Source organism: Rhinatrema bivittatum, chromosome 1 (assembly GCF_901001135.1).
Source record: "Rhinatrema bivittatum chromosome 1, aRhiBiv1.1, whole genome shotgun sequence".
Lineage (NCBI taxonomy): Eukaryota > Metazoa > Chordata > Amphibia > Gymnophiona > Rhinatrematidae > Rhinatrema > Rhinatrema bivittatum.
The window spans coordinates 290,172,706-290,186,780 of NC_042615.1; the positions used below are offsets into that span (position 1 = coordinate 290,172,706).

At 41.9% G+C, this 14,075-nt stretch overlaps 1 protein-coding gene across 3 annotated transcripts in view; it reads left to right on the plus strand.

Annotated features, from left to right (window-relative positions):
- The window catches only part of LARP7 (La ribonucleoprotein domain family member 7), a 230,746-nt gene that overhangs the window by 38,609 nt on the left and 178,062 nt on the right, over nt 1-14,075 (plus strand). For 2 of the 3 annotated variants that reach the window (XM_029596294.1, XM_029596283.1), the window contains exon 2: nt 13,515-13,730. In XM_029596294.1, the coding sequence (XP_029452154.1) occupies nt 13,523-13,730 (208 nt within the window). In that variant the 5' untranslated portion in view covers nt 13,515-13,522. Of the gene's footprint in view, nt 1-13,514; nt 13,731-14,075 lie in introns of those variants that run through there. The other variant, XM_029596304.1, reaches the window with a different exon arrangement.

A 14,075-nucleotide genomic window follows, 5' to 3' on the forward strand; every position in this document is an offset into this window, starting at 1 on the left:
CAACTACAGACCCATCTCTAACCTACCCCTCCTAGCTAAATTAACTGAAAGGGTAGTTCTCAAGCAACTTAACGATCACCTAGAACAAAACCACATCCTACATCCAATGCAACACCTTACTTCTAACACGATCAGATACAATTCTAAGAGGTTTTGACAACGGACATCGCTTCATACTAATCCTTCTAGACCTATCTGCAGCCTTCGACACTGTCGAACATAATAGCCTAATCAACCGACTACAAGAAATAGGACTGACAGACATAACTCTTAAATGGTTCATTTCCTTCCTAAATAACAGATCATTCCAGGTAAACATCAACAATATAAACTCAGAGCCAATCCCACTTGAAACAGGAGTACCTCAAGGTTCAGCATTATCCTCCACCCTGTTCAATATATACCTCCTCTCTTTATGCCAACTACTATCGAGTCTCGGAGTCACATACTTCATGTATGCCGACGACATATAGCTAATCATTCCTATATCAAATAATCTAGAAGAAACCCTTAAACTTGCAGCCACCTATCTCAAAAACATAAAGAATCTCCTAAATCAAATGAACCTACGCCTCAACATGGACAAGACAGAATGCATTCTGCTTAAGAGAAAAAACTCCGAAGAAAACACCTACAACACCATGGTTCTAGACGATATCATCATCATACCAAGAGAAAACCTCAAAGATCTAGGAATATGGATTGATCCTGAACTGAATCTCAGACATCACAAAGAAGGCTTCTACAAACTACTAATCCTTAAGCGCTTAAAACCACTTCTGAATCTACCAGACTTTAGAACCAATCTCCAATCCCTGATCTTTTCAAGCTTCGACTACTGCAATGCCCTACTCCTTGGACTCCCTAAAACTACCACACATCCACTCCAAATTCTTCAAAACGCCACCGCAAGACTTCTCACCAGACACAAAAAATTTGATCACATCACACCAACTCTAAAAGAACTTCACTGGCTACCCATCAAAAAACAGATAGAATACAAAACACTAACTATCCTACATAAATCAATGCACAACACTGAATTCACCATCCTAAAGAACATTCTTCAACAGCATAAACCTCAACGAAACACTAGATCCACAAACAAAGCTCTATTCACAATACCCCCAGTCTCATCCACCAAACTAACCACCACAAGACAGAGAGCTTTATCAATAGCTGGACCCCGGCTATGGGACACACTACTAGGACACCTAAGGATGCAAAACAACTCAATAATATTCAAAAAAGCACTAAAAACATGGCTATTTCAACAAGCCTACAAAGACGGCATTGGTTAAACAACACAGACACACGAATCTCAACAACATGTTCACACTTATAATACCAAGCACTTCTCTCACATTATGACTTGAATGTCAATGTACTTTCCACAGAATATCATCCATTACACTCACTGTTATTAATGTTATATTGATGCCCAACTACAATTTATTATATTTGGTTTACACTATTTTATATTGTTTACACTGTTATGAATGTTATATTGTTATCACTATTATTAATGTTACCTACTGTAAGAGTCGTTGCAACTGTAAACCGGAGTGAAGGCTTGTACCAAACTTCGGTATAGAAAACCCCACAAAATAAATAAAAATTAAGGCTGCATTAAGGTTCATAATTAATATGTTTTTTTTTTTTGTTTAATATAATCCAGTGCATTTAAAGGAAGGGGTAAAGGGCGACACATCTTAAGTATAATTTAGAGATACCCAAAATCAACAGGAACAATATTTAGTTCAGTCCTTGAACATCACTCTGTCATAGACTGCATCAAGGGGGTAGTGTGCAACTTTGTCGATAGTTCTACCACTAACAAAAACAGAAAAAACACCAAACTGTTCCTCCCTATATCAAACCCAAACCTATTACATAGAACAATATCAAAATTATACATTTTACATGAAATATATACAATTTTACAACACTTAATTCTTTGAGGAAAGCATCCTTACATATAGCATAATAGAAAAAGGGGCCAATGGGCCAATCAGAATCTGCGGTTAAGTACCTCTTTTTTTTCTTGTGACAGAGCTAAACTAGTATGTGTTCTTCCGTTTACCCCAGAGACATGTCATGTACAATAAAGTATTAGAACACTTTGGGGTAGATTTTATAAATTTACGCGCCAGCGTACTTTTGTTCGTGCACCAGGCGCGAACAAAAGTACGCTGGATTTTATAAGATATGCGCCTATATTATAAAATCCGGGGTCGGCGTGCGCAAGGGGGTGCACATTTGTGCAACCTGCGTGCGCCGAGCCCAGCGCGTGCTGCCTGTTCCCTCCAAGGCCGCTCCGAAATCGGAGCGGCCTCGGAGGGAACTTTCCTTCCGCTTCCCCTCACCTTCCCCTCCCTTCCCCTACCTAACCCACCCCCCCGGCCCTATCTAAACCCCCCTACCTTTGTTGGCAGATTTACGCCTGCCGGCTGCTGGCGCCATCACCCGATCCAGGGGCTGGTCCGGAGGCCTCGACCATGCCCCCAGGCCGGTGCCACGCCCCTGGTCCCGCCCTGAACCGCTCCTGAACCCCCCGGACACGCCCCCTCCCACCCCTTTTATGAAGCCCCGGGACCTGCGCACGTAAGCCCCGGGACCTACGCACTGCGCACTTAAGCCCCGGGACTTACGCACTGCACACGTAAATCCAGCCGGATTTACGTGCGCAGGGCTTTTAAAATCCGGCCCATTGGGATATTTTGAGACTGCATTTGGTCTTGGTTCAGCCGTTGGTCTCTCCTCTTGAGGCCCATTAACAAGTAACTGCCAGCTATGCTGGCTGTGATATTACACTACTTTCTTAAGTATTTGTTTTTTGGTTTTATTTAATTTTTTTTGCAATACAGGGTAAATAACTAAGTTTTTGCACTTTTACATTGGTTCCTATCTAGCAATCTTATTCAGTGGGAGAAAGCTCTTTATGTTATTAATCTATATCATTATAGCTAATAAATCTTCCTTACAGGTGATTTCCCTAAATGTTAATGGCTTGTCCCACCCGATTAAGAGGAAGAAAATTCTTACTTATATAGGTTCTCTGCAAACTGATATTGCTATGATACAAGAGACACATTTGACGAGCACAGAATCTATTAAACTCAAACAGGCTTGGGTAGGGAAAGTGGTTTTTACACCAGCTATTCACAAGAAAAGGGGAGTGGCCCTTTTATTCCATAAAAAGCTAGATGCCCGAATCCAGTGTCACTCCTTGGGTCCGGAGGGATGCTGGGTTTGTGCCAAAGCGGAGATTAATGCTGAAAGCTTTACTTTTCTCAATCTTTATGCTCCTAACATAGATAATCTGGTATTTTTCCAAACTATTTTTTTCCCAGTCCTTAGATGCTGGCACTTCTCCCCTAATATTAGGGGGAGACTTAGAATCGCAAGCTAAAATTTCTCAACCTAGAGCCCATAAAGTACTTCTTGATTGAATGGATTCTACCATCCTTATTTGACCCTTGGCGATTATTGCATCCCACAGATAAGGACTATACCTTTTTCTCCTATCCACACTCATACTCCAGGATAGATTATTTCTTAGCCTCCTCTAAGTTAACCCCCCAGATTCAGGAAGCCTGTATTTACCCTATTTTAATATCGTATCATGCGACTCTCTCTCTCATATCTCTTACCTCTTCGAGGCAAAAGAATCGTTTATGAAGGTTTAATTCCTCCTTATTAGAGGATCTGGAATTTCACACATTTATCAATACTAAAATTGTAGAATATTCCTCTATCAATGACACCCCCGAGGTCTCTGCCTCCATGTTGTGGGCGGCCTTCAAAGCCACTATAAGAGGGGACATTATTAGCTTCAGTATCAAATATCGCAAAAGGCAGAAGTAGCCAAATTACAATCTGAAGTAGCTCACTTGGAACAAGCACATATTACTAGCTCATCCCCTAGAACATTACTAGCCTTGCTAAAGGCACGATACGAAAACAACAAATTATTAAGTCACCAAGCTGGAAAGGATATTTACGTGCAGAAGGCCCATTATTATGCAGACAGTAAATGTGGGCATCTCTTAGCAAATTATCTTAAAAAAAAAGAGAGAGAAAAAATGAATTCATGCCCTTAAGTCATCTTCAGGCCAACTAGTGGTGACTGATAATGAAATCCTACAAGAATTTTGCAGTTTTTATGATTTATATAGTTCTGAAGTGTCCTCTCCGATATCTGATATTAACCAATTTCTTTCACAGTTATTTCATCCTACATTAACTCCTGCACAGCTATCCAAGCTGGAGCACCCGATCTCCATAGTAGACATTTCTACTGCCTTTTCTGCGTTGAAGTCTGGGAAAGCTCTAGGGCCAGATGGCTTTTCGGCAGATTTCTACCAAGCCTTCCATTCTAATCTAACGTCTCATATGCATAGATTCTGCACTTTCCTAGTTTCATCTCCAGACTCTGAACCTTTTTTCAATGAAGCATGTGTAGTAGTTCTTCCAAAGCCAGGTAGAAATCCTCATATGGTTTCCAATTACCGACCTATATCCTTATTCAACACAGACTATAAAATTTTTAGCTACTCGACTATCTGACATCATGGAATCCCTTATTCATCCAGACCAATCTGGTTTTATTAAGCACCGATTGATCTCAAATAATGCACGTATATTCTTGTATGTACAAAATCATGTGCAGTCCATACAGTGATTGCATTGTCATTAGATGCTGAAAAAGCATTCAACAATGGTTTGGTTTTGGACCTAAATTTGCATCATGGGTTCAACTGCTTTACCAAGCTGCGATTGCATTTGTATATTTAAACAACAGAATTTCTTCCCGATTTACTCTCTAACGTGGAACCAGACAAGGATGTCCGTTATCTCCCTTGTTATTCAACTTGGCTTTGGAACCTCTCTTACTCGCTATTAGACAAACACCTGAAGTTAAATGTATTATGTATGGCACCGAAATGTATAAACTGTCAGCTTACGAAGATGATATCCTTCTTTACATAACTAATCCAAACTCCTCCTTATCTTCTCTGTTTTCGATCATTTCTGTTTTTTCCTCTCTCTGGGTATCGAGGAAACCTGCACAAAACTGAAATAATGCCTCTGAATTTCTTAGGAGCGCAAGAGAATCTAACCGCATATCCATTTCAAAGTCAATCACGTGGGCTTAAATATTTGGGTATACGTTTTTTCAAAGATACATCCCTCGCCATTTCTAATTGCGAAACTTCTCTCCTACAAATGCTACGTGATGCTATAATTCAATGGTCCCCGTTGCATTTAACCTGGTGGAGTAGATTGGATTCCATTAAAATGGTACTAGCTCTATGATTCCCATATACTTTTCCAAGGATTTCTATAGACAAGTAGATTGTTTGCTCTCACGTTTTTTATGGAATAATAAGACCCCCTGAATAGCTTTAACCAAATTAAAGGCAGAGAAACATCAGGGAGCTGTCCACTTTCCAGATTTTTTTAGATATCACCAAGCATATATTCTACAACAAGGTTATTACTGGTTAGCTAATTTGTGCTCCATAGACAACATACCTAGATGGGTCTCCTTTGAGCAAGATATGGTGGTCACCCTTCCCTTAGAATGCATCGCAGAGACGCGTTCGCCACGTGCAGTGGGAGACAATCCCATTCTCTCTTCCACTCTTTCAGCTTTCCAGGCATATGATAAAATAATGTCCTCTCCAGCCCGTTACTGGCACTTTTCTAAATTAGCCTACCTGTGGTTTCATCCCTATCTAAAAATTGATGGTCACTGCCTCAGTTGGAAAGTTTGGCAAAACTGCAATATTTGGTACTTCTCTACCCTTATACAAGGAGATTCTCTTACCATCTTCTTGGACATGCAAGTAGCCTATCCATTACCTCAGTCTCAGTTTTATGCCTGGTTACAACTCAGAGGAGCTCTGTCTTCTAATTTCTGCTTTTGCGCATGTTATAAAATCTGGCCCTTTATGTTTGGAAGTCAAGAAGTGACTTATGGTACCACATATTTTGTAAACAGCTCTGTTTCTTCTTTCTTGTTTTTTTGTTTTCGCCTTCTTTTTTGTGCTTTTGTTTTATTTTCTGTAATGTGTCTTTTTGTGTATTGAAAATAAACATCTTTTGAACTTAGAAAAGCAGGGGAGAGATCTGGCTGTTTCGCTCACATCACTGGGGAGTTCTGTGAAGTGAGGAGAGAGTGCAGGCATGGCGGTTGAGTAGCTGTTTGGCTAGGCCCCGCTCCCTGGCTTCTCTCCTTTTGGTGTGTGTAGGCCATGGGGTAGTTTCGTGTGTTTTTTTGCTGCAGGCTGTCAGCATGCACGCGTCCGTTCTCGTCTATGCGTCCAGTTTTAGGTGTTCTTCCTTCTGGATGCACATCTTGTGTGTTCAGCTTAGGCATCTGTACTGGGTGTCCAGTTTGGGTGCACAGCAGACTACTTCAGCAGGCATGCGCTAGACTACAGAGAATGTGAGGGAGGTGGAGAAGGCCAGAATGGGACTTGATGGCAACAGAAAGGAATGCCAAGGCAGAAAAAGTTTTCAGCAGGTAACAGGAATAAGGTTCAAAAGGAGAAGATACCCTAGTCCAACCGTGGCCGATGGAAAAGCTGCTGTATGTATTTCCGCCATGGCTCTTAATAGCAAGAGTATTGAGGAAAGCAGCAGATCATGGGTGCTGGATCATTCTGGTGGCCCCAGACTGACCCAGAAGGTTGTGGTATGTGGACCTAGTGAGGTTGAGCAGGAATGCACCTCTAAAGCTAGGGAAAGCCAAAAACCTGCTCAGGCAGGTCCCAGTCAAGTGGGGAAACACTGAGAGGAGAGGATCACCTTGCTGGTGGCTGAAAGGAATCAGTAAGTTTTTGCTTGGGACATTGACATTAACTTTTTTAAAAGTATTGGGGCAAAGTTAACTATTTGGGAATATTATTTAGTGTGTTTGTGTGTTTGTGCCTTTAATAGTCAGGCAGTGAATAAACAAGTTAGACTGTTTGCATTTTTTAAATAGTCAGTCACTAAGGTAGCAGTAGGTAGGCAGTGAATACACAAGTTAGACTGTTTGTATTTTTATTCAGTCAATAAGGTAGCAGTAGGTAGACAGTGAATAAACAAGTTAGACTGTTTGTATTTAGTCAGTCAATAAGGTAGCAGTAGGTAGTGTGTTTATTTTTTAAAAGTCTGCAGATCTAAGTGTTCTCCAGACTTTTAAAGAGCTGAGTGTTTTATTTAATAATAACTGAGTGCATTGTATTGAAAAACAAAAAAAAAAACCACAACCCCCCCCCCCCCCCCCCACAAAAAAGTAGCCAGAAGCTAGAAATAAGCTAGGAGCAGTATATACCAAAGTAAAAAAGTTGAATAGTTCAGCTCAGTTACTCACCTTGGAAAGGTGTTGAGGTAGTGTGATTAGGTTTGAATAGGGAACAACATTTGTTAATCAAGGGAGCTGTGAGTCACTCAGGCTGACTAACTAAAGTTAGACTGTTTGTATTTCCCAACCCTCCCACCCCTCGCCCACCCACCCCAAGCTCATCCCTTAATTTATAGGCAGGTGCCACTTGCACAAAAAAAAAACAAAAAAAAAAACCATCAACAAAAACTTTATTGAGAATTCGATCAGACCCCAGTAGGCCACTACCAGACATATAGTGAATTCACAAAAACATTTAAAGGAACTTAGACACATTCCTACTCCCATAGCAACCTAAAACTTAACTAGGAACTGATCAAAATTGAGATGAAGGCAGCAGTCCAGCAGCAAGAGGGGGGCTTCCCAGTCTTTTGCATCGAGTGTCACATGTATGATTTTTTACCCACCGGTGAGAAGTTGTACATGTGCATGCGATGCAAAGAGCTCCTGGCTCTCAGAGAACGAGTCCGATCTCTGGAGGCTAGAGTGGCAGACCTGGAGGAGCTGAGGGAGACAGAGAGGTATATAGATGAGACCTTCAGGGACATAGTAGTCAAGTCCCAACTTCAGACTGGCAGCCCTGGTGCTGCCTTGGAGGAAGAAGGTCTCATAATGGGAGAGCACCAACCAGGTGTAGCAGGAAAGGATCCTGTAGCAAGGACCTGCTCTCTAGGTGATGCATTGTCCTTTCGCACTGAGGATATCTCCCCAAGGCCTACTGCCCAGGAGGGAAGGGTTAGGTCAGCCGTCATAGTTGGTGATTCGATTATTAGGAATGTAGATAGCTGGGTGGCGGGTGGGCGTGAGGATCGCCTGGTAACATGCCTACCTGGTGCGAAGGTGGCGGACCTCACGCGTCACCTAGATAGGATTTTAGACAGTGCTGGGGAGGAGCCGGCTGTCGTGGTACACGTGGGCACCAACGACATAGGAAAATGTGGGAGGGAGGTTCTGGAAGCCAAATTTAGGCTCTTAGTTAGAAAGATTAGATCCAGAACCTCCAAGGTAGCATTCTCTGAAATGCTCCCTGTTCCACGCGCAGGTCACCAGAGGCAGGCAGAGCTCCGGAGTCTCAATGCGTGGATGAGACGATGGTGCAAGGAAGAGGGATTCAGTTTTGTTAGGAACTGGGGAACCTTTTGGGGAAGGGGGAGTCTCTTCCGAAGGGATGGGCTCCACCTTAACCAGGGTGGAACCAGACTGCTGGCGCTAACTTTTAAAAAGGAGATAGAGCAGCTTTTAAACTAGAACAAAGGGGAAAGCCGACAGTCGCTCAGCAGCGCATGGTTCAGAGAGAGGTATCTTTAAAGGATACTAATGATGCATTAGAATTAGGGCATCCCGACAGTGAGGGTCCAATAATTAGAAAAGTAGTCCAAGTGCCTGTAACTAAAAACTCACCTGAGCTAAAAAATTCTAACTTATCCCTATCAATTAAAAAGCAGAATAAAAATACAAACAAAAAACAAACTTTGAAATGTTTGTATGCTAATGCCAGAAGTCTAAGAAGTAAGATGGGAGAATTAGAATGTATAGCAGTAAATGATGACGTAGACTTAATTGGCATCTCAGAGACATGGTGGAAAGAGGATAACCAATGGGACAGTGCTATACCGGGGTACAAATTATATCGCAATGACAGAGAGGCGCACTCGGGAGGAGGTGTGGCGCTTTATGTCCGGGATGGCATAGAGTCCAACAGGATAAACATCCTGCATGAGACTAAATACAAAATTGAGTCTTTATGGGTAGAAATCCCTTGTGTGTCAGGGAAGACTACAGTGATAGGGGTATACTACCGTCCACCTGGTCAAGATGGTGAGATGGACAGTGAAATGCTAAGAGAAATTAGGGAAGCTAACCAAATTGGTAGAGCAGTAATAATGGGAGACTTCAATTATTCCAATATAGACTGGGTAAATGTATCATCGGGTCACGCTAGAGAGATAACATTCCTGGATGGAATAAATGATAGCTTTATGGAGCAATTGGTTCAGGAACCGACGAGAGAGGGAGCAATTTTAGATCTAATTCTCAGTGGAGCACAGGACTTGGTGAGAGAGGTAACGGTGGTGGGGCCGCTTGGCAATAGTGATCATAATATGATCAAATTTGATTTAATGACTGGAAAAGGAACAGTATGCAAATCCAAGGCTCTCGTGCTAAACTTTCAAATGGGAAACTTTGATAAAATGAGAAAAATTGTTAGAAAAAACTGAAAGGAGCAGCTACAAAAGTAAAAAATGTCCAAGAGGCGTGGTCATTGTTAAAAAATACCATTCTAGAAGCACAGTCCAGATGTATTCCACACATTAAGAAAGGTGGAAAGAAGGCAAAACAATTACCGGCATGGTTAAAAGGGGAGGTGAAAGAAGCTATTTTAGCCAAAAGATCTTCATTCAAAAATTGGAAGAAGGATCCAACCGAAGAAAATAGGATAAAGCATAAACATTGGCAAGTTAAATGTAAGACATTGATAAGACAGGCTAAGAGAGAATTTGAAAAGAAGTTGGCTGTAGAGGCAAAAACTCACAGTAAAAACTTTTTTAAATATATCCGAAGCAGAAAGCCTGTGAGGGAGTCAGTTGGACCGTTAGATGATCGAGGGGTTAAAGGGGCACTTAGAGAAGATAAGGCCATCGCGGAAAGATTAAATGATTTCTTTGCTTCGGTGTTTACTGAAGAGGATGTTGGGGAGGTACCCGTAATGGAGAAGGTTTTCATGGGTAATGATTCAGATGGACTGAATCAAATCACGGTGAACCTAGAAGATGTGGTAGGCCTGATTGACAAACTGAAGAGTAGTAAATCACCTGGACCCAGAGTTCTGAAGGAACTAAAAAATGAAATTTCAGACCTATTAGTAAAAATTTGCAACTTATCATTAAAATCATCCATTGTATCTGAAGACTGGAGGATAGCAAATGTAACCCCAATATTTAAAAAGGGCTCAAGGGGCGATCCGGGAAACTACAGACCGGTTAGCCTGACTTCAGTGCCAGGAAAAATAATGGAAAGTGTTCTAAACATCAAAATCACAGAACATATAGAAAGACATGGTTTAATGGAACAAAGTCAGCATGGCTTTACCCAGGGCAAGTCTTGCCTCACAAATCTGCTTCACTTTTTTGAAGGAGTTAATAAACATGTGGATAAGGGTGAACCGGTAGATATAGTATACTTGGATTTTCAGAAGGCGTTTGACAAAGTTCCTCATGAGAGGCTTCTAGGAAAAGTAAAAAGTCATGGGATAGGTGGCGATGTCCTTTCGTGGATTGCAAACTGGCTAAAAGACAGGAAACAGAGAGAAGGATTAAATGGGCAATTTTCTCAGTGGAAGGGAGTGGACAGTGGAGTGCCTCAGGGATCTGTATTGGGACCCTTACTGTTCAATATATTTATAAATGATTTGGAAAGAAATACGACGAGTGAGAGAATCAAATTTGCAGATGACACAAAATTGTTCAGAGTAGTTAAATCACAAGCAGATTGTGATAAATTGCAGGAAGACCTTGTGAGACTGGAAAATTGGGCATCCAAATGGCAGATGAAATTTAATGTGGGTAAGTGCAAGGTGATGCATATAGGGAAAAATAACCCGTGCTATAATTACACAATGTTGGGTTCCATATTAGGTGCTACAACCCAAGAAAGAGATCTAGGTGTCATAGTGGATAACACACTGAAATCGTCGGTGCAGTGTGCTGCGGCAGTCAAAAAAGCAAACAGAATGTTGGGAATTATTAGAAAAGGAATGGTGAATAAAACGGAAAATGTCATAATGCCTCTGTATCGCTCCATGGTGAGATCGCACTTTGAATACTGTGTACAATTCTGGTCGCCGCATCTCAAAAAAGATATAATTGCGATGGAGAAGGTACAGAGAAGGGCTACCAAAATGATAAGGGGAATGGAACAACTCCCCTATGAAGAAAGAATAAAAAGATTAGGACTTTTCAGCTTGGAGAAGAGACGACTGAGGGGGGATATGATAGAGGTGTTTAAAATCATGAGAGGTCTAGAACGGGTAGATGTGAATCGGTTATTTACTCTTTCGGATAGTAGAAAGACTAGGGGGCACTCCATGAAGTTAGCATGGGGCACATTTAAAACTAATTGGAGAAAGTTCTTTTTTACTCAACGCACAATTAAACTCTGGAATTTGTTGCCAGCGAATGTGGTTAGTGCAGTTAGTATAGCTGTGTTTAAAAAAGGATTGGATAAGTTCTTGGAGGAGAAGTCCATTACCTGCTATTAAGTTCACTTAGAGAATAGCCACTGCCATTAGCAATGGTTACATGGAATGGACTTAGTTTTTGGGTACTTGCCAGGTTCTTATGGCCTGGATTGGCCACTGTTGGAAACAGGATGCTGGGCTTGATGGACCCTTGGTCTGACCCAGTATGGCATTTTCTTATGTTCTTATGTTCTTACCTTACAGCCTGGCTCTTGAGAGGGACAGGTTAGAGAAAAAAGGCTATTCAAGGGAGGTAGTAGCCACCTTGTTTAAGATCTAGAAGACACTACCTTCCAGGCGAATGGTAGGATCTGGAAGGTTTTTGAGGAGTGGTGCAAGGGAAGAAAAGTCTCCTCAGAAACAGTAATGATAAGGGAAATCTTGCAGTTCCTGTAGGATGGCCTAGACTAAGGGTTAGCCCTAAATGCGTTCAAAGTGCAAGAGGCAGCATTAGCCTGTTTTAGAGGCCAGGTGCAAGGAGGCTCCCTAGGGGTTCACCCTACCATAGCACGTTACTTGAAGACAGTAAAATATATGCGGCCTCCGAAGCACCAGATAATACCCATGTGGAACCTTAATGTGGTCATTAGGGCCTTGTCCAAGGCACCCTTTGAACCATTTACAGGGGCAACATTAAAAAACCTTACTTTAAAGGCAGTCTTTCTAGTGGCAATATGCTCAGCCCAAAGGGTCTCGGAGATCCAGGCTTTGTCCTGTAGGAAGCCCTACCTGTCGATTCACAAGGACAGGGTAGTTATTCATCCTGTCCTATCCTTCTTACCTAAGGTGCTGTCAGAGTTTCACACAAATCAGGGGATTGTCTTACCAGTTCTGAGGAGGACAGAGGGGGGACAGGCATGAAGCCCCCCTCACCCACTAGTCGTCCAAAGGATGCTGCTAGATTATTTAAAGATCACCAATGAATTCAGGAGGTCAGACAGATTGTTTGTCCTGTTGGAGGGCCAAAGAAGGGGCCAGACAGCTTCTAAGCTCCCACTTGCATACTGGATTAGGGAAGCAATAGTGGCAGCATATGTTGCACAAGGGAAGTAGGCCCTGGGGGCCTTGTGCGCCTACTCTACTAGAGCTCAAGCAACCTTGTGGACAGAGATTGGGGGGGCAATGCCTCGGGACATTTGTAGGGCATCCGCATGGTCCTCTTGGGGTACCTTACAAACCATTACGGGCTAGACCTTCAGGTAGAAGAGGATCTGAAGTTTAGCAAAATAGTGTTAGGGGCTTCTAAGGCCTCAGCCCAACTGAATTAGGTACTGCTCAGGTGTGGATTGGTCTGCAGGATGAAAAGGAAGCTTAAATCCTTTACTTTAGTCCTAGCAGACAAGTCAAATTACCCTCCTGAAAGAAATAAAAAAGAAAAATACAGGATATCAACCTGATAGGTTAGGGCAAGAGGCTACTAAGGAACCTCCCAGCTATCTCAGGATATATAACGTGAGTGACTTAAGCAGGAAAAATAAAATAAAGAACATGGAAAAAGTTCTCTGCCTCCACCTACTGTCAAGCAGGGGAATCCTGCAGGTGTGGACTGGTCTGCTAGGACTAAAGTAAAGGAAATTATCTGGTAAGAGTAAATTTCACCTTAATATAACATCAGTACATAAAACATCTCAAATAACCAAATCCCATTACATTATAATCAAACTAACATACCAAGACAATATATTAAAAACTTGCTGCTTCTCCCCTGTGTCTTATGCCCCATCAGTCCGCCTTTGAATTGTATTTTGTCTCAAAAGCAGTTGAAAATAATCATACCTTAGCCTGCTTCCAAAAGGACAGGTAGTTAATTTCAACTGAGAGTTCATAAGGAAGTTTTATTACAGAGCCATAGTTCATACTATCTTCCCCCATAACTTCCAGGAGACAAGATGACAGGAATGGAGACAGACACAGCACGGGACAAAGACAAGCAGGAGAATACCACAGAGCAGAGGAAGGAGCGTGAGAAGAAGAAGAGATCACGGGTGAAACAGCTGCTCTCTGATATAGCCAAACAAGTGGACTTCTGGTTTGGGGATGTTAACCTTCACAAGGACAGGTTTCTCCGGGAACAAATTGAGAAGAGCAGAGATGGATGTAGGTTTGCTTTATAATCATTTAATAAAACTGCTTTCTGAATGAGTGGTACTTGTTAGCCCTTATGCAACATGTGTAAGCACGTTTGGTAAGAGGGCAGTAGTTATTGTACCTAGTTCAAGAAAACACTCTGAATATTATGGTAGAAACACTTTAACAGGTTTAGAGGGGTTTTTTTGCTGACTTGCTAAAATTAATTTTATAGCTGGAGAACAAATTTTGAGGAGCTGTATTGGTCTTGGAGAATACTGTATTCTCACAGGACAAGCAGGATGGTAGTCCTCACATATGGGTGACATCACAGGATGGAGCCCAATCCGGAACAATTTTGTCAAAGTTTCCAGA